Source organism: Anopheles nili, chromosome X, assembly GCF_943737925.1.
Source record: "Anopheles nili chromosome X, idAnoNiliSN_F5_01, whole genome shotgun sequence".
NCBI classification, from domain to species: Eukaryota; Metazoa; Arthropoda; class Insecta; order Diptera; family Culicidae; genus Anopheles; species Anopheles nili.
The window spans coordinates 11386258-11407779 of NC_071293.1; the positions used below are offsets into that span (position 1 = coordinate 11386258).

The 21522-nt window shown below is 49.9% G+C and overlaps 1 protein-coding gene across 1 annotated transcript; it reads right to left on the reverse strand.

The window, feature by feature from the left end:
* Window positions 1-125: 125 nt before the first annotated feature.
* Window positions 126-19597, reverse strand: LOC128728973 (P-selectin). The gene is made up of 10 exons (XM_053822624.1): window positions 19402-19597; window positions 4698-4874; window positions 3729-4298; window positions 3504-3656; window positions 2651-2977; window positions 2052-2582; window positions 1395-1988; window positions 969-1325; window positions 714-893; window positions 126-646 (listed from the first exon to the last, which is right to left on the reverse strand). Exons 1-10 carry the CDS (start codon window positions 19595-19597, stop codon window positions 126-128), a joined length of 3606 nt encoding a protein of 1201 aa, XP_053678599.1.
* Between the last annotated feature and the right edge of the window lie 1925 nt (window positions 19598-21522).

Genomic DNA, 21522 nt, shown 5'->3' on the forward strand with positions numbered 1-21522 from the left:
TTGTCTGGCTTGTCTCCTCGCAAGGAACCTCGCAAGCCCTTTTCGCGCACTCCTCTGATCACCTGAACACCTGCTGCAAAGGAACTAGAGGGACCCGGGCCGGGCGGGCTCAAGCAAAAACCTGCTCACCGGACGCTCACCCCATTGATGGTGATGATATTGCCACGGCTCGTCGGTTCCGGCTCGTACACCTCCTCATTCGTGCGCATCTCATACGGCGCATCATAGAACTGCTCGCTCGGTATCTGATCATATATGTTCTCGGTACCGCGTACACCTCCATTGCTGTTACCACTAGCATTGCTTAGATGGTTGTTATTGTTGTTGTGATGATGCCCCATCTGACTGGGTGGAGGAGGATGATGACCAGGCGACTGATGGAAGGTGTTGAACGTAACCAATCCACCCCGGTTCGTGAGATCGAAGTTGTGCCGACCATTCTCGAGGCTCGAGTACGACATAACGGCCGCATTTTGATCCTCCTTGTGTTCAGCTGCCTGCACATTCTCGGTGTTCTTCACCGGGCGCGCTTTGTTGCGATGTAGAAACAGGACACCGATCAGGATCAGCAGGATCACGATGATGGCGGCACCAATCGCGATGCCCGTACCGAGGCTGCTCGTTTCCTGTGCGTCGTTTACGATCACTGAAAGAGAAGTAGAGCGCTGTAGAGGTGTGTGATGGAGGAATAGACCCCGCAGGTGAATACGTACACTCGCAGCGTGGTTCTTCGCCACTCCATTTGCCATCATCCATGCATTTGCGCAGGTACGGACCGATGCGATTGTAATGCGGGACGCAGTGGTACTCTGCCGAACCTCCGTACACTGTGGATTCGTTGACGACGATCACCCGCCCGTTCTCGATATCTGCCGGACGTCCGCAGTCGATCACTGAGGGCAGAAAAAAATCACGAAACACGTGAGCTCAGAGATCTGGTAGACATCCTGAGATAAGGCGACACTTACGCTTGCACACAGGATTACGCCCCGACCAGTGACCGGTGGCGAGACAGGTTCGGGTTCCATTCCCGACCATATAGCGGCCTTTACTGCAGCTGAACTCCGCCCGTACACCCACCTTCCGGGTACCATACGCCACCACCAGCGAGTTATCGGGCATCGCCATTTCGTCACAGGTGATTTCCACACATTCGGGTGCCTCGTGACTCCAGGTGCCGTCCTCTAGGCAGAGCCGACGAGAGACTCCATCCAGCTTGAAGTTACCTTCACATTCGTACAAAGCCGCCGCACCATAGTACGTCGCGTTGGTCGCCAGTGTCACCCTTCCGTTGGTTACGTTCCGTGGTATTTCGCAGTCAACGTCTGTGGAGGAGGCGAAATTGAGGTTAATTACATGCAGCAGGGTTTGTGAAGATCCTATAAGCCACTTACAGACACACTCCGGGATCTCGCCACTCCACAATCCGTTCTCCTCGCAGGTGATCAACGCTTCACCGACAATCTTATACCCCCGTTCACACCGGTACTTCGCCAGAGCTCCAACACGGAACGTTTGAGCATCTGAAGCTGCCGCATCTGAGGTACGTATCAACGTTCGACCGTACATCCGATCGTTGCCAGTAACGCTCACGAAACTGTGCGGTGTCAACGTCGGCTCGGTACAGCGGATCTCTTCACAGCGTGGTGCCGCCTCACTCCAGAGCCCAGTATCGAGGCAGGTACGTCGAGTAGCACCCGAAAGGCGATGTGAGTTGGCACACGTGTACACAACCTCCGAGCCGAGGAAGGTCGCATTTTGAAGGTAACGATGTGAACCGAACGGTACCGGTGTTAATGGACCACAATCGACGTACTCACAGTCTGGAGCATCACCACTCCACTGGCCTGATTCGAGGCAGGTGAGGATGTCCTCACCACGCAGGATGTGGCCTGGATCACAGTGGTACTGGATCGACGAGTGGATGTTGTAGTCATACCCTATAACGTACGAACCCGGTGGCACGTGAGGGGTCTCGCAGGTGATCACTTAAACCGAAAGATACAAGATCAGCCATGTGGGATAATGTACCGACAAACCGAGTGACTTACATTCGCACGCTGGCGCACTTCCAGACCATTTGCCGTCCTTCGTGCAGTACAGCTCCTGTGGCCCAACCAACCAGTAATCGTCATCGCAGAAGTATCGCACCACCGAACCGACGGTTGTGGAGTCGTTCAACAGCAGCATGTTACCTCGGTCAGGTCGTGCTGGCATGCCGCAGTCCACGTACCGACACACCGGTATCTTCCCCGTCCAGTTGCCTCCAAGCCCGCACGACAACACCGGTTCACCGATCAGCACAAAGCCGTAATCACAGCTATATAACGCCGTCGAGCCTGCTCGTCGTCCAGACACCTTAATTTGACCTCCTTGGATCGGTGGAGGTTCCGGACACCAATCGATCAGACATTTAGGTTGCGTACCCGACCACCCACCAGTCTGGCAGGTGCGATTTTCATTCCCAATCAGGGTGTAATTCTCATGACAGGTGTAGGACGCCTGCACACCGAAGCTAGTTCGTTGTTCCGAAAGAATGATACCACCATGCTCGACCTCCGGCAGTGCTCCACAATCAACGTCTGCAAACACACACGGGGATGGTTAGCTACATATGGCGAGCAGATAAAGCAAGCAGTTCAATACTTACACTTGCACGCTGGTGGTGATCCACTCCAGACACCATTCTGCTGGCAGATGCGCATCTCAACACCTACCAGCGAGTGACCTACTGGACAACGGTACGTGATGTTCGCCCCAACAGAATAGTTACGTCCAGTGACGGTGGTGTTGACTAGCGCCTCTGGAGAACCGCAGGATAGCGGACTATGCTGACAGATGTAGTTGAGGTAGTCGAGATTGCACCCGACATCGTTCCACAGCCAGCTGCGTCCTCCGTCTAGGACGACACAGTTCTGCTCGCCATTGTAGTTGTTCGGTTGGTCCTTGCCCCATGTCGGTTTGACCACCGTATCACCTGCGGCAGAAGGTGTAAGAAGCTTAGTATGCGGTTCGAACACGAGGTTTCGCTTATTTCGTAAACGTGTGGCGTGTTCTCGTGGGTTGATAAAACAGCTCCAGTCTCCGGATCGAATGCTAACGAGTCTTTAACAACGTCCCTGTACCACATCCATCATCAGAGCCATTGTTTTGTGTGGTCCGTTACACCGACCGATTCCCAGCATTGTACCCAATGGTGTACCGGTGTAGGAACGTGGTAGAAAACGAAAGCCCCGACGTCGGAGTCAATTATGACTGCATGACACCGGAGTGGGGATCAATTTGCATTTTGCTTGGACCATCACACCTAATCACCTGCAGCATCTCGCATTCTAATGTGCGAGACCTGAGACCGGTTGATCGATAACGGTGGGGTCCACGAACGACCAGATTCGATTGTGTGCTAATGTTCTGACACTCTCGCGTCGAGTGACACTGACCTACAGGGGATCTAACCAGCCTCTGACCAGCCCAAGGATGGGCACGTCCGGCTGCATACTTACCGTTAACCCACTTCCAGGTTCGTGACGTAATGCCCGGTTCCTTCTGGGCACCGATCCACACGAGTTGCGTGCGAAGATCGGTCTTACGTCGCTCCAACTCCGAGATGATGTAGTCCGTCGTGACGCCCCGGAAGTCGTGTATTAAATCGCCACCTAAGGAGAGAGAAATTGCACCTTATTACACCCCTTGTCCCTTGTGACGTAGATGAGACCATTCTGCCTTACCATGCGATTTGCAGACCTCACGCGCCTTCTCGAAGCTCTCACCCCGTGTGATGTGAAACTCGTAGCATGTCTTTGCAAACGTCGTCAACACCGTCTCGACGCTAAGGCTCGGTGATGCGCACCGATCGGACGAGAACTCATCGTTCGAGAACACCTCCACCTCGCACAGGCTCAGGCTACTCTCGACACCAACCAGCTGTACCGTGACATACTGGCCAATAAGTGGACGCGCGCACGTGAACGACTTGGTTGTGCCTTCATCCACCGTGCCAGGATACCAGGCACACAGTGGGTTCCGCTGGAGGTCGCTGCTGCTGTTGCCGACACGTATTTCCAGATCCTGCAGCGGCTGATGACCGCAGCAACCGCGTGTGGTGATCCTCACGACGCGGACAGCTTCCGGTGTGAGCAGATCCACTCGCCACCAGGGTGAGACCTCTTTTTGGGTTTCCGAGCATTCCTGACCGTCGGGGTTCTGATTGCCTGGTTTACCATCGTTAGCAAACCCGGCCGGACCTGAGCGGGTTGCTGATGACTGGTTTACCGGTTTACGGTACGCCACGTTCGTGCCTGTGGAGATGAACACGCTTAGTGATGTTTGTATAACTGGGGAGGCTTATTCTCACAGCTTGCTGGTACTTGAGAAAGCATTTCACACCTCTTTTGCTACCCCTTTTTGTACAAGCTATGCCCTTAAAAGCCCTCATTTATTCATCGCTTTTCAGTTGCTCTTGTTGATGCAGCAATACTCCAACCTGTCACAAGGCGAGAAGTGCTATTTTTCGCAATTGACTCTGTGTGGAAACGCAACTCCAGCGAGTCCCTAAAAACGCCGCTGAATTACTTCCCTCCCGTGCAAATAATAAAATTTACTCTCCTATTAGACATTTCTCAGGCAAATACTCTATACACAACCGCTATTGGGTTCGCGTTAGGGGTGAATCTTGGGAGGAAAATAATAATACTTACCGCAAAATGGCAGCTCGCGATCCCATCCTTTGCCGGGATCGCAACGGATCGTCTCCGGTCCAAAAAGCTCGTAACCGGCATCACAGTCGTACCTGGCCGATTTGAGCCCTCCGGTGCCATCGGTTGCCTTCTCCGTGTGCACTTTCGCGTTCGCAGGCACCGCCGGAGGACCACACACTGCAAAAAAAGGGACCATTTGAAGTGGAGCATTAGCCGGGATGTAGACCTTCAACTGCGCTAGGATGTTCGAGACCCCAACGTTTTTTTTTAGTATACCCAAATTAGCCCCTTTTGACCTTTTTATCTATTCTTAAATCCTAATAATGTGCTTTCTTTGAGGATGGTGTGTATGTGTGTTTTTTTTTGCTCATATTGGGTCATAAAGTATGGTTATTCGGAACAAGGATGACTTTTCGTGGAAGGCCCCCAGGTCACGCCGATTTACGAAGGTTTCCTTTCACGTCCAAACACACCAAAAAAAAACATCAGTGGGTTCATCGTCTGCTCTTGATCTCAGCAAACGTTGCGTAAGCGCACCCGGGTTCGCTGTCCGTCTCGGTGGCGAGTTCAACGCGCCAGGTGAAACGTTACTTCAACGGCCGGCCAAGCGACGAACCTTTTCTCGCTTATTTCAGCAATGTTGCTCGTGGGTGCGAACGCGGGAACATCCATCCACCTTTCAACTGGCCAGCGTTTTCTTCGTCTTCTGTTTTTTTCTTTCTGTGTTGGGTGCACCCATTCATTTAGTCTTTTTCCTTTGGCGCGCTCCTCCAGAAGAGCGGTCAGTGCTCGCTTGTTCGCCCACATCCACCGATCGTGCGAGAAAAATGGATAAATAAATGTGCTGCCACGGATTCCGGCCCGGACTGATGCTTTTGAACACAAAAAAGTTTGTGTGTTAGAAATAAAAAACAAAATGCAATCCCTTCGGGCCCTAATGACCTGGCCAAAGACAAAGTGTGCCACTCGAACGCCCCACAAGCGATGGCTTTAGGCCAGTAAAATGTTTCACCTCGCAGCAAAGCGATATCACCGGAAACTGGCCGTCTCGAAATTGATTCCAAGCAAAAGGTGCTCACTTCTCGGAAGGTTTTCACGCCCTACGCGGGCAACCTTCGCGAAATCATGCACATTTATAAGGCGATTTTATTAGCGTCGCCTTCGGAAGCGCCCGCGCGATCGAGATTTCCTTTCCGCCATTCGCTATTCGAGTCGAATCGGGGTCGTTATAATAAATAGAAAATACATTAAAAAAAATGCAGCACTCCCACCACTCGGCACGTTTGACCGAATAAGCCGCTCACGTTGCACGCTGTTGCCTTAAAATTCGTCGCACGTTTTCCGAAATGGCACCCATAACCCATAACCACCCGTGGAAAATTGCGCTTTCCCGCCGAAAAGTTCTGGCCACCCACCGGCATTGTTTTCGTTCGGTCGAAACGGTCGAACAAAATCACTTTCACCCTTCCCCAGGTGTGCGCTAAATTTGGCCGCGGACCGAAAGCGCGCTTTTGAGCGTTATGCGGGGTTTACCCTCTTCCCGGGTGTGCATGCGCCCACCCACCCCACGAAAAAGGGTGGCTTCGAGCCCTTCCGCCGGCCTAATGGAATTCGTAAGGGTTGGCCACCGACGGGTGGCCATAAAATCAATAATACCACGATCCAATAATCCCATCCGGGGCCCGGTACGTGCGTACGGTGGAAAGAGGGTGGATAGAGGGGTGGTGGTACGATCACACGATGGTGTGCGTGAGGGAGGGGGCCCATTTGGCGGCGAAGTGAAACCGAAAGTCGGCCCCGGTTGTAATCGGACGGGTGGTTTCGGTTTCCGCTTCCACCTGCCACCCTCACGGTGGAATGGGGTAGGTGGGGAGGCTGGGGGGAGGAAACCACCCCGAGCTTCCACCCTGTGGCAGTTACGTGTTTGCTTTCCATCTCCATAGGCGAGCGAAATGGAAATCGATTTCTTCATTTGCATCGAATGCCGCTTGCGGCCCCCTTTTTGCAGTGTGCGTGTGTGCATGTGGCAGGGGGCTGGTTGGTTATAGGGGGCCGGGGGGGGGGGTGATAGAGAGGAAGAAGGTGAGGGGTTTATGAGTCGCAAACCGGCTTGCATGCGCCTGCGAGAGCTCACGGTGATAAATACCAGTCCCATGGGTTGGCTTCTTCGTGGAAGGGCAAAAAAAAAAGAGAAGCATAACCGGAAAGGGCCACAAGGAGATGCAGGGGCTGGGGGACGGTGAGGAAGACGGGAAGGTTGCTGTGGGAAAAAAATGCACGGCCTCTAGCGAACACATCTTCCCGGGGGAAACAACAGAAGAGAGAAAAAAAAATCATCCACAACGCACCAGCGCTTGGGAAAACGGGGAAATTGAATTCCTCGCACGGCCATCGTTCGGAAAAACCAGTCGCGAAGCTTTTCCTAAAAAGACACCCAAACCTTTGCGCTTTTCTGCGCAATATTAGCAACAACGTTAAACTGCATGTTCCATACGGATGTCTCAAAACCATAGTCGTGGTCATTTCACGCTCGATCAGAGACTGGAAAAATCATCATTAATCATTGTTTCACGAGGGACGTTATGAAATATATGAACTAAGCAACATCGTCGATCAGACGATTCATTAAAAGCACACAATTTACAGTACAAACAGCAATAAATTAATAACTTTATCATACATTTGCCAATGCACCCAATAAACAATAAAAATCGAATTTACCAGTACCACCCGTTGGGCTTTAGCTTTTTTATTTCAAAATGCTGTTTTTTTTTTATTTCAAAATTGATTTTTATTACACCCACCAGCACTTTAATAGCCCCCTTCCCACCCTCCCTTACAGCCGGCAGCCATAATTAGTTGCAGCCAGTTCTCAGCTATCTCGTGATTATTTTCCTACATTTTCACCACGCACAGGGTGTCAATCTTTCCCACCCCATCAATTACTGGAATCATTTACTTTTCCAGCTTCACTTCCTCCCATTTAGCCCTCAGGAAGCTGGTACGTATTTCCCGCGCTTGCGGGTCCCTTTCAAAAGGGTTGTAAATTTGTGACTGAAACAAATAAAAAAGGAAAAAAGAGAAAAATCATACGCACGATAGAAAAAATCTTGGCGTTACGAAATGTTCATTAGATTGAAACTCACAAATCGCGTGGGGCACGATTTTTCGGTCACGTACCGAAAATGACCCCCATCAAAAGCGACATGTAAGGGATCCCCTTGCGCCCGTTCTCCACACCTCATCCCACCCCCTCACCAAACAGCCCGTTGTGCCATTTAATTGTGCGGGAAACATGCTAATCACCATTTGATTAACGCTCTGCCTTTGCCGATTAGCCGACGTTCTCATGTCCATACTCGCGGCTGACCTTTCCCCCTGTCGGGAGGGGGTTTGGGGGAGGGGCTTGCGTAATGCCCGGTGCGTGGAAAACCGCGATGAAGAAGAGAGAGAGAGAGAGAGAGAGAGAGAGAGAGCAAAAAAAAACGGCAACGTACGCAAGCTCGTAGGGGGAAAATAATGAGATGCTAAGCGGAGGTACGCGAGATGGAATGGCATTGTGATGTTTTGCGTTTGTCAGCCATTTTTTTTTGCTTGTTCCTCCATCCCTCCTATCCATACACCCACAGGTCACTCCTTGTCTCGTTAAATTTTCGTTAGCATCGTTTTTTGTTTGCATGCGAACGGCGCAACACACGCGACAATGTCAACCTGTCAGTGGTGACATTTCGGCTCGCTTTTCACCGAACCCTTTTCCCGCGGCTGGTGGTGCGGTTTTCCTTTGTTTCTGCGCACCCACCGTTGCATTGTTTCGGGGCCACGCTTGGTATGGGCTGTTGATGGTGGCAGCGGGGACGGGAATTAGTGGTGGAGTGCAGGGGTGTTCCAATAACGAGGGAGGACCTTCAAAGCTTTGGTATAGTTAAATTTGAAGGGACAAAAAAGCATCCTTGCAAGAAGAGATGCGAGAAGGAAAATGAGAAGCCATTTTGCAATGATAGTGGATGATTTCAACCTCATTTTTGAGAAATTGTCGGCTCTAGTGATTCCTTCATAAAGGCTTGAAGTCTACGTTAAATATCTCTTTATTTCAACGTGTATAAATTCCTTCTTTAACTAAATTTTTTATCGATATCAAATATCAATTATTCCCTTAACATATTTACATTTCTTTTATATAAACCATGAGGTCGATCAATCCGTTCGTGACTTATAGCTTCAATTCAATTGAATTATCATTTTCCAACCATGATTATTCATAAATTTATTTAAAAATTTTCTATCAATATCTGTCTCCATTTTATTTATTTTTAATGAATAACCCATTAATTTGTCGGTTATCGTCATCGGTCTGAATTTATCAAGGTTATTTCGATTAAAATTCTTAAAGCAAAAAAAACTGTTTGCTTTTGAAATTGAAGAAAAAAATTAACCGTCTAATATTTTGTTTTATTTTTAGATAGAAAGAAAAGATAAAAAGCAAATAATGATACAGGCTTAAAGGAAGTCTTTGAGAGGTGAAAAATGTTACAAATGCCTTTCAGCATCGAGAAAATCAAGAGCACTCGAATTGGAATACATCTAATAAAATGGATCGGCTGCTATACGTAGGAAGAATATATATCAAGCTCAACATGGATTAGACTCAAGACTTCTTCTCATAGCCTTCGAAATACTCCTAGCAATCTTGACTAGCACATGGCATCAATTCCAGAACTATTTTCCATCCGAATAAATACTCCCAATTATTCAGAAGAATATATTTTTATATTGTCATTTTCAAAGGTCCTTCCATTATCTAGTGAAGAAAAAATTTTCAAAGGTTTGAGCATTCTCAATCGAAAAAACAGAGAAAAAGCTTAAAAACATTCAACTGTGTGTGTGTGAAATAAAGTAGATAATGAGGATATATAGGCAATGATTTGAATAATATTCAAAGCAGTTTGGTTTGGTTAAAGGAATTATATTAGGAACCAGTTAATTTTTTCCTTTTCGGAACGCTTTACACTGTACAAAACCGCTTTTCAAGGGCTTGTTTATCAATAAAAAATCCCCAGTACGACCCGGAGCTAAGAATCAACCTCCTTTTTTTCCATCAATGCCATTCAACTGACCGATGTAACCCACATCCGATGTCACATCAACCTACCTTGCGTCACCAGTCGAGAAATTCCTCCCAAAAGCCCCATTTCACCCTACGCACGCCCTGGAAAACATAAAAAAAGTCCCCGTTAAGGCACACCCCTCACTCAAATCCGACCGACATTTCAACCCCCCATTCAGTATTCCCGTGGCATCGAGCTGGCCAGCAATTGAGCCTGCGGCGAATTCGTAATTCCGTCGAGCTGACCTCATTGGCGTGCGGGTGCGTCTTGCCTTAAATGCGAGGGAGAGAAGGCAACCACCCCTGGAGAGGGTGGAATACGTGCGCCACCCCATCCAGAATCTTCCCGACGGCACCGGTAACGGATCATCACATTCCGTCTCAAAAAAGCAGTAAAAAAAATTAACAACAAAACGACGAAGACGCGCTGGGAAAATGACCTTAGCCGGTCGCACGGTTCGATTGGGTGGCGATTTTTCCTTCACACCTGCGGCGATCGCCCGTCTCCGATAGAGCCTTAATGAGCGAAAGGTTTCGCGCAGGGCCTCTCGGAAGTGCAGGAGGAAAAAAAAAACACACGCACCCCTAGAGCGAGGAAATTACAAACTGCCAGTCAACCTATCGCGCTCGTTCGAAGGGCACACCATTAATGCGTTACATCGGCGTGCGAGCAAATTAATCAGGCTGGCCTTTGGCTCGGCGCGGCTTTTGGAGAAACTTTTCGAAGGGGTGTTCGTTTTGTTCGAACACGCTTAATGAGACGAAATTAAATGACTATCCATTGGGCTCCCTGGTGGTTTGTTTCTACACATCGCTTGCTAAATGCTTCCCGCACGAGAGCGAGAGATGTTGTGGATGATTTGTATGCATGTTGCGATTGTGATAAAACACTCCCATACGCGCGCGCGTAGTCTGTCTTTAACTGCAGGAAAAGAAACGACAGTTGAATAACAAATTGCAGACCGAGAAAAGAAGGAACGATCTCGATGAAACGGGCTTCAATCCAGTCATAATATAAGAAGTAAGCGAAAAAGAAAAATCCCCACCCGTAATGGCACATGAATCATTCGATCTAAACTGCCATCTCATCAGCGGTTGGATTCATTTTAATTTTAAATCCTAATCTAATACCGCCGCATTGTGGATCGCCAGCTTGGGCTCGCTAGAACTGAGGTCGTTTGGTTCGCACGCGCTGAGCTCGCGTTAATTATGGGCCGGGACGAGGTTTAGGTTGAGGGAAAGAAAATGAAAAGGTATGAAAAAAAAGAAAGAAACCAAAACCTCCTCTGGGTTCTTTTTTCCCCGTTTGCGTTTCGTAGATTTACCGCTCAAAGGTAGTTCGCTTGAGTGCGAAAATTGCAGATCTGATAACCAACGACCGATAGTGAAGCGTAATTTTTGTTTTAATTTTGAGTTTAAGTAAAAAAGTACTTTTTTTAATTCGCAAATCATTTTCAATTGCAATCAATTATTACGCCTTACGAAACGGCACATCTGGCGTTAGGTTGGAAAAGCCAGACAAAACATTGCTATAACGTCACGTTAGAGCATGCTGTTTTTCCTCCATGTATGTGTGTGTGTGTGTGAGTAGGTATGCTGGCTGGATGGTGAAAGCAAAATGGGTGCCGTTGAAATATCAATCGATTGTGTAATGGATTTTCCCTGTTGGGTTTTATTTTCTGAGCCTGTACCTTCATCGATCGCCTGTATAACATTGACGGCAGTAATTCGATTATTAATTCGCCGTACATAACCATCTTGTTCTCACCTGCCCGTGGCGCATGATTTGCGCAAATTAACAACAAAAAAAGCATGTTACTGCTACCTTTTTTTTCTGTCCACCCCACCCTGGGTGGGGGTGCTTGTGTAACCCGACAGGGTAGTGATGCGCTCGTCGATGCAAAAAAAACCCTGTGAGCGGCTCGCTAATTTGTATCATAAAGGTGCGAAAAATATTCAATCCAGAAGCGATGGCGCGCTATTACATACCGAGTAGTACGGGTTTTGTAATGGCGCCACTCGCCGATTTGCCGAAAGAAAAGCGATCGATAATCGGCGTAACCGATATCGAAAGCCGGCCCTCACAAAAAGGCACAAATGGCACCGAATCGAGGTGCCTGCACATTCTTTATCGTCTCGGTCGTGCGTCCCGCATCGGGAGAGGGAAAAAAACGTGAAGAAAAGCGCTTCAACACGCGCGAAAGCGATTAAAAGCCGATTTTGGTACGAAAGACTTCAACGGGCGCGCGCAAGCGACGAACCCTTGTTATGTTTCAAAACCAGCGCACTTCTTTTGTTTTTATGTTTTTACTCTTTTTTTATTTCGGCTCCCACGACCATTTCCGGTTCTTAATCCATCCACGGTGCGTACGCAAATACACGCACGAGGTAAACTCCCACACAGGCAGCCCACAGCACCCACACATCGTGCTCCACGCGGATCGGAAAGTGCTCGAAACCACGCGAACGAAACTTTCACATCGGAAAATAAAGTGCCAGCTTGGTTTGAGGCAGCCGTATTGAGCAGCCTGGACAAGCACGCTGTTGAAGGTGCCGTAGCAGGAAAGAAGCCGCAGATGGGTGAGAATTTGCGTAACAGCCAGGAAGCGCCCGAGAGTCCCTGCTGCTAAAAACCCGTGTACGTGTGCACGATTAGAGGTGCGTTTTTTGTGTGTTATTTCCCTTTTCTTCAACCCCTTAATTCCTTCCCCCAAACCTCATCCGTTTTTTTCCCATCTTTTCCCTCTCGCCGCATCGGGTGAGGCTCTTCCCGGTGTAAAGGAAAAAGGTGTTTCACACAATTGACGCCTGATTGTTGCTGCTGGCGTGCGGCCGTGTGCCTTTTGCTTATCGCTGCGCAGGTCTTCGAGCTATCGAGCAATCGCTTTGCCATTATGCAGCACTCTCCCGATGGGCGCGCTGTTCACCTGTCCCGGGTGATTCAGAGGGCGATCACTCACACACACACGCATGTGAACGCGAGGAAAAAAAAGGCACATAAAAACGATGATTTAGACTGCGAGTGGGAAATTATGATTGCTCGTACGCGAACGTGTGGGAGCGTGCGTGGAAATAAAAAAAAAAGAAATAATTAAACGCCACCTCGATCGCGCGATAAGCGCACCGATCGCAAACCCCGCCGAAAAACGGCGGCTCGCTTATTTTCCATTTCTTCCATCACCCGGTGCTTTTTTTTTGCTCCTCCTTCTTCATCTTGTTTTTTTTTCTTATTTTAATCCTCTCCACCAGCATACGAAGGCATCCAAAATCGAACCCGAAAGCCCGCGCCTGGCTGTGAAAGTGAAAGTTGTTGCTGCGCTTTTATTTCTCTCTTTCCCCCACCCCAGGGGGGGTGGGTGAGCAACGGGTTGGTGTTCGGGTAAAGGGTGTTACGGGTGGTGAGGAAGGGAGGCCATTTTACAATACGTGCAAATTGTGCAACGTGATCTATCCAACCGCTCCGGCTCCGAGCGAACGCCGACTCGAATTACATAAAAAAAAGAGTCAACCATTTTTTGTTGCTGTTGTTGTTGTTGTTGCAGCCTGCGTCTGCGAGGTGTCCCTTCCCAGCTTCCTTCTCGACGGTGCACGCTTATTTTCATGCCGAAAATGCAAGGTAAGCGTGTCGTGCGTGTGTGTTCAAACCGGCAAGAAGGTGATGGGCAGCAGCGGGTTTCTTTTTCTCCCAGCTCTAATGCCACCCCTTACGGTTGCACACATTCACACGCACGCCGGCGGGAGCCTGGTGGCTCATCAACTCACCCTCTCGAAGCCAAAGGCTGAACCTTTTCGGCTGGTATGGTTGCGCTTCTTAACTCGATAATGCGTGGAGGCAATTAGTAGAAGGTGAAGAAGCGGTGGCATGAAAAAAAAACTGGCCACCCCAAAAGAGGGGTGGCAAAATGCCAAAATCAACCCCATCCGCTGCACCAACGCGACACGTTTGCAAAATGTAGGCAATTTTCTAAACACCCATGAACGGGGTTGCAGCACGTTAAGATTAATTTGTAATTGAATTTAATTCGATACAATTTTTCCAACATTTCACAAGCGGCTCTTACTTGTGCACGACCACACGCACGCAGGTTGCCAATGTCAAGCAAAATGCCGCCATTACGCTTCGAACCGTTCGCTTCCTTGTGGCATTAAAACCAATTGCTAGCGACACTTGCGTACGCACACGTTTTTGGTGCATATTGTTATTCCGCAACTGCGTTGGTTGATCCTTTCGGTTGAGTAAAAAAAAACCCCTCGACCCAACAATTTCCGACTGGTTGCACACGGGGACGGGGGGTTCGTCGCTTGGCGAATTTTGTTGAAGTCTTTCGTTTTTGTTTGAAGTCTTTCGCTTGCTTTTTGACGACCCCGGCGTGCGGTTTAAGAGCGAAAATGGTTCTTTTTTGTTGAGAAGGGGACACTTCCGATGCTTCGCATGCAATCGTTGCGTTTGATAGGTAAAAAGGATAAACAAAAAATTATTCGTGCAGTTTTAGAGGCCATCGTTGGTTGGGTTTTTTGACAGTTGGTTTGTTTTTGACACATTTTGGACGTCGATTTTCTATTTTCGGCTGACCTTTGTGAGTAGAGTGCTTACTTAGCGTATCGTTACAACCTTGAAATAAACCCATTATTATGAATAGCTCACAAGACTCGCTGGAGGCTCTCCAATTTGATAGATTCTTATCCTACTGAGCGATATATCATGTTTTAACGCCAATTTAAACCACACACACAACGTGCTTTCGTTCTAAATCGCTTCCGCTTGGTTCTGGAATCCGCAAAAAAAAGATAAAAAATACCTCCCAATTCGCGGCTCACCGGTTTCCTCCGATCCAATCGCCGTGTTACGATCGAAACGGCACGAAGCCACTGGTTAATATTTATGACCGCATCATCATGTCTTCCGCTTCGGTGCGCCCCAAACGCAGAAGGTGTCCTTTTGCGCTAGCACCAGGGCTCAACCGTTCCGGTCCTCGCATAAGGCGTTCTTGCGATTCTTGCGCGCTAACCGAAGCCTTCCTTCGCTACGGTTCGCTTGCTGGTTACGGCTCTGTGCTTCGTACACCTTTCAAGTAGTAGTATCAGGCGCGCTAGTAACTGGTGGTGGTGGTACTAGCGATCTGCAGACCTGTGCTGTGTTGGTGGTGTTCCACTCTCGCACAGGGTGACCAACGTTCGTTCGTGTCCATTTTGGATATGTACACGGGCACGCACACACCTGGAAAAGGAGGGAGGCTGCCCCGTTGGCTTGTATTTCGAGGTTTGGGGACACGCTCACAGGTGGTGGTGATGGCGGACACCCAGCACTCGCCCTCCACCCGTCCAAACTCGAACCTGATCTGCCGCAAAGCCATACGCTCTATCGGGCGTTCTGCAGCTCAACGTATAAGAGACCTTTTTTTTTTGCTCCCTCCCCACCAGTCGCTGTAGCGAGCTGAGCGAGCAGAAGTTGAGCGTTTCTTGCAGGCTTCCCCTTCCCAAACCATCACATTCGGTGTTGGCTAACGCAGGCAAATGTCAACTGGTGCGACGCCCCTTCACCTGCACCATGGCGAGCAGGAGTACCAGAAGAGAAGCGAAGGGATGACGTTAAGAAGAACGAAGAAAGAGAAGAACAAATAAAACCCAAATCGAATCCAAAACGGCACCAACCGATCGCGGAGGAGTCGATGTTCGATCGACCGTACCGGAGGTGTGGAGCACTTGGAGCCGCAGTTACACTAGAGGGTGGAACTCGTTTTCATTCAACTCCGCCTTGTGAGCTAGCCGGTTCAAAGGATTCAACGTTCGAGGTGTTCCTGCACCATTCGCTTCGATTCGGTACCTGTTCCACAGCTATATAAGGTGTGGCAGGCGCAGGACCGTGTACACCGGGGCGACATACGCTCGTTCCTCTCATTATCAAGGGTGTCAGGTGAGTCAAGTCGCCTGCTCCTGGGCGTTCTTTTTTCTATCTGTTGCTCACCGTCCATTCGCGCGAAAGGGATCAACGAAGCGGTTGTACTTGAGCGGTTGTATGAGCTGTATACGTACTACGTCAGCACAATAACCCCATAGGTAACGCGTAGAAGCACTAATTTTGGAGCTGAGAATGGACCTCCCCATTAGGCGAAGGATACCTTCCATCGAGCCACGTGCATTTGCGTGGTATTTCACCAATCTCTCAAATAACATCGCTCGTAAAGGCGAATGTGAGATCGATGTCATGGATCCATTACGTCTCTTGGAGGACGATCCCTTCGGCAAGATAACACCGACTGGAGATAGGCCTTCCGTTTGGTTAGCTCGGTGAGGTGCGAGCCGCGACCCTAATTGATGTTAAAAATGTTAACACGACGGCCAACATCTTCTGCAGTCGTGACGTTACGGTACATTGGAAGCGCAAATAGTGACTCCTTTCGTACGTGATCTCGAGAGTTTTGCTCTCTGTGAGTCATCTAAGGTACCGTAATTTTGTCCCCAAAAAGACCTTCTGATGGTTTTCTTTCACGCTCATCCAGTGACCTCACATCTCGCTTGTTTTTTTCTTCGGGCATCTCACCAACCACAAATCAACCGGGACCTACTTTACGGGCCGCGATTTCCCACGCCACGGCACGGTCCCGGAAGAACGGAAGAAGCTGTACGGAGTGACTTTCTACTCCGTGCTCGTCCCAGCAAGCGAAAGAAGCAAAAAAGCCACCCCATTAGGTGCAAATGAGACCTCCATTCGTCGGAGAATACGTCGCCTAGGTACCTATCGGCCAAAAGTACGTACCATTACGGTCCCTCGACAATGACCGGTCCACGGCGACGAGTTCCACCGGGAACGGCGATAGCGGGCCTGCACATTAACAGATCGTTGCCCTTGATTTGAAATTCCGGAGCACTAAGTGCCCGCCCGGGGGTGGATGGGACGAGAAATAATGATAAAGAAGAGAAAAAAGGCACCTCCAAAACGTCAATTGTGCTGGACGGGAGTCATTCCCAGGCGGGCTTCCCGTCAGAATGTTGCGAGGCTTCCGTTTTGAGGGCTCGGATTAAGCCCCATTTTGCCGCAGGTTGCAAAGGGCCAGAACCATAAAATACCAAACGCAACGAATGACAAACAGCATGGGAAAAAGAAATGTTGAACCATACCTCGAATAACTCCGGGACGTGGCTCTGGTTTTGGCGACGGGGGGGCATAAGACGCTGTTCAGGAGACACTCGTTTACCCGCGGTTAAGACGTAGTTCACGGTGCTTATCCTCTACCAAAACCAGTATGTTGAAGTAGGGACATTCCTCTAGCTCAGATGTCTGTGACGCATCAGTTTTTGCGAACGACAAACTTTCACCATCAGAGCACGAGATACTGCACGTCTTATCTGCCTAATCTTCTACTGATGACATCCAGTAAGACCTCAGTTGGGTTCTGCTGGGAGGTATAAACCTCCCAAAAAAAAGAGCCACCTCCCAAAAATCTAGCGCACGGGAAATTCGAAAGAATCGCATCAAAAATCAATTAATCCCAAAACTCCACGCTCGTGCGACCATCACAGTCGATGAGAACTAGCGGCCCTTTCGCTCGAAGAAACCCTTCGCTACAAAGTATGACCCTACACGCGCCCATTTCCCGCTGACCATTGTGTCTCTCCGGGTTCGGGGGTTAGGAAGGCGTTGAGAAAACGTGGAAAGCACTGCTCGGACGTGTTCCCATCCCATGCCTTTCAATACCGTGTGGTTGGCCCTTTTTTCACTTTTTTTGTTTCATCACTCCACGAAGGGATTCCGGGCAAACGGGGACACCGTTCGTCAGTACGTCAAATTACACACTGTACCTCCACGCAGGTCGTCTTAGTCGTCCTCTTTCCCGGTGTTTGGCGACCCTTTGAAGCGACCCGTGGAGATGGGAGCATGATTTCTCGCCTGTTCGTAGAAAGCCGTCCCTGCCAACACCTCCTCCACGAGAAGGCTCCTTCACCTGAAGATGTGACTACGGCAATTACCCGCACGGCTTCATTCCGCTCGGGAACGTTCTCGCAGAGGCCGAGATGGAGGTTTTTGTTTTTCACCGCTTTCTAGGTCAACCCCCAAAGCGCTCCCTCTCTCTCACTCTTCTCTCTCTCTCTCTCTCTCTCTCTCTCTCTAGCGACTTCGCTAGCGTTTTCCTTTCTACTGCCTCCAGCATGAGAATTCAGCAGCGTTGTTGGCTGAGATGCGCTGCTCAGGCTGCTCGATGTTTGCGACTCACTTTTCGGCAGGGGCAAGCTAATTGGCTTCGGTTGCGACCCCGGTTGTTGCACGGGAAGTGTACGTGCCGGTGACCTTCTGCTGAGGCGAAGGCGTTTGTATGTCTTTCTTTACGACACCGACGGTTTTTTTCTCTTCCGGAAGAGAAACGCGCACGTAAATGGTTCTCCCAACCGTGGTTGTGCGATGTAACAACAATGCTCGAGTAATCGCGACCTACCAGACATTCTACAGGATATTATAGGTATTGGGTGACTTGGCTGATTGCTCATTGATGGCTTACTGACGATGAGATCCGGTTCTGGATTCTGCTTGCTACAACTTCAAGCGCAAAAAGCATCTACATCTCGATCCACCATCATTTCTGTATGTCTAATGTATGTATGTGGAACTAAACACGACCCCGAGAACCTTACTTAGACCCCGGGAGGTACTGCAAAATGGACGTGTTGATGGACTTGATCAGTGTTTCACCATTCGCACGATGCGTTAACCTTTGATGTTAAGGCATGAAACCCCACCGAGAGATCAGCGGACAAGACCTGCTTGGGTCGAGAATATCCATTTCATTTCGAAGCTCGTTTCCTCACCAAGCATCATGGCACAAAAAAGGCACAGAAACCAAAAAAAAAGAGGAACAAAACGCACATGACGATGATTACAAATCGATGATCGTGCACCCGTGACGCACGATCGGCCACCATCGAGAAAAAAAACCCCAAGACCTCACAACCGCGAATTCCATACCACCAAACGGCCCAATGTCAGCTCGCTGTCACTCGCGGTGACGGGTCAGCTTTTTTTTTTTCTTCCATTTTACAGCCCCAATCTTGCGTGGGCGTTTGGAGCTCGGATCTCAAAAGAGCGCTAACTTTGGATGCCCTTTTGTGGTACCCGAAAGCAGCTGTATTATTGGACTCTGACTCTGAGGTGAATCTAGTGCATCTCGCAATCAACGTACACTTCTACCATAAAGCAGCTATTTTAGACTAATTAGTCTAGAACGAACACCGAGTCGGTGGATAGTACTCCACTAATACATGCAGCAGAGTCTGCCACGGTGTTCGAAAGCATTCTCGTTCGCAACACGGATTGAAACAAGCCAACAACAGGCACGTTCCTGATCGAAGGATCGAAAAGCACTCTGGAGCAACAACAACAGAAAAACTACACGCCTTGAGCGTCGTAATCCGAGCCGACACCGGTGTTGAACCAAAGCAAATGGACCCCTCGTGACAGCCCTTCCCTTCTTCCCCCTTTTCCACCCTACCCAGCATCCCCACCTTCGCCCTCCCTCTTAATCCTCGAGCAGGCTGCAAGCTGCCCTGATTACGGTGATGTATCGTTGCCGAAGCGAAAGGACGGCGACTTCGTGAACGGCTACTCACCTTGACTGCTGACTCCGGTACAGGTGAGGTTGATCGTGATGGCGACGGCGAGTAGTGCCGCCGCCTGCAGCCAGGTGGCGCCACCGGTCACAAGATGGTGCCGCGTTCGGACCACCGGTTGGTTGCTGAATTTGGTTGCTTGTTGGGCCCGATTTCGGCCACCGTCGGTTGCGACCGGGCGCTTCCACTTCCTCATCCTGCTAGACCCCTGGTGGACCTTTGTAGTACTGCTTGGATTCGGGTGGGCCACCCCTAATTGACGTCCGTTATCTACTACTGCTGGTGGTGGTGCTGGTACTGCTGCTGGCCCGCCCTGCTTCAAGCACGTCCTCGCCACATGGACCGCAATGAGGAAGTGAAAGGGTTTACCCACACACACACACACGTACGCACGTGGAAAGGCCGAGACCTTCTGCAGTGCACGGTGAGTTAGTGCATGCACACGCGAAACAAACAAACAAACACACACACACGTGTTAGAAAGCTCACCCCAAACGAATGGGAGGCGATGCAGATACACCGGCGATTCCGGTTCGGTCCACAACACGGTAAACCTGGGCCTGGGTCTTACGCACGCACTGTTGCCGCACAATTACCGCACCAGGACCCGGCAAACACTCTGCGACCGAGGTGACGTGCTGTTCGAGCATTCGCGTTCGCTAGAATCTGGTGATGGTGTACCTCTACCTGTAGCACTCTCTGGGGAGTTGATAGAACATGCTGCAGGGGTGGAAAGGGGAAGGTGAGTGGGGAGCGTGCGGAGGGCCGGGGAGAGAGGTGAGAACAGGTCACTAAAACTACCTCCAGCTCAATTGGAGCGGTTAAGAGCTAATGAGAGTGCTCAGTACCGACTTCTGAGATAGAATTCTCAGCTCCGGAAACCTTCTGAGGGCGCAATATGTGAGCTAGCGATTTGAGATTTAAACGAATTAATATCTACCAAACACCTAAAGTGGGTCCACATTCAGAAATCGAATGGGAGGTAAGGAACCTTTCCTAGTAGCAGTAATCCTGCTGGCGAGCCTAACCAGTCGTAGAGTGCATTAGCTGCAACTGTATACATGAATCAATAAATTCGGCACACTATCACCATCGTGCTTGGAGCTACCTCACCACCCTTCCTCTCTTCCATCATGACAGGCGGAACCGATCAGGCGAAGGAAAGAGGACTGGTTTCCCAACCACGGATCGGGTTAGGGTTGATTGTTACGGTTACGGGTTTTGTCTTCCTAGTTTTCACTTTCGCCCAGTGCCGGTTTTTTCCCTCTTCTCGCCCCTCTCTCTCTCTCTCTCTCTCTCGCTCCCTCTCTCTCTCTCTCTCTCTCTCGCTCCCTCTCTCTCTCTCTTTAGCTCTCTCTTTTGAGCTCTGGTTCGTGTGAACCCACCACCTTTTTCCCGTTCCTCGTCTGTTTGGCTGATTGATATTGGCCAGACTTTTCCTGCCTGCGGGAGCTGCGTGTGTGTGTGTGTGTGTGAACGTTCACTTCACTTTTCTTTCCCAAAACCGCCTGCACCGGATCGGTCTGCTCCTGTCCCTGATCTCCCTCACCATCTCTCTCTCTTTCTTTCGCTCTCCCTCCTCACACGTTCTATCTCGTCACGGTGTAATGCAGTTTTTGTTTTCTTCTCCGCTTGCTCCTGTTCGGTCTGCGAACGTCTCGCCCCTTCCCAGGTGCCCAAGGCGTGCAAACTGGTTCGACAGCCAGAACTAGGGCAGTGGGCAGCTCGCCTGGTATACCCTCTGCGAGCCTGCAATGCACTTGGGCGGGCTTGCACGAGCGCTTGGAATGCACCCGCCAATACACTGGGTAGGGTGACGGCAGCAACGTTCTTTGGAGCGTTTGTTCGAACGTGATACGTTGATCGGTTGATCGCCTGGATCTGCCACACTACGCACGGATCTGTTTCGCACCTCACGATTTTGGGGGGAGAAAAAAAACCACGCACACACGCACGCACGAATCGTACTTACTGAGATGCGAACCTGACGCAGCTGGCGAACAGCTTCCGCGGAATGGCGTTCGCGAGTCGACTGCTGAGTTGGGGCTGATCGCTGCAGGCTTCTACCGTCGGGGGGCCGTTTACCGAACGATTGTGCTTGAGATCGGGTTTGGTTCGGAT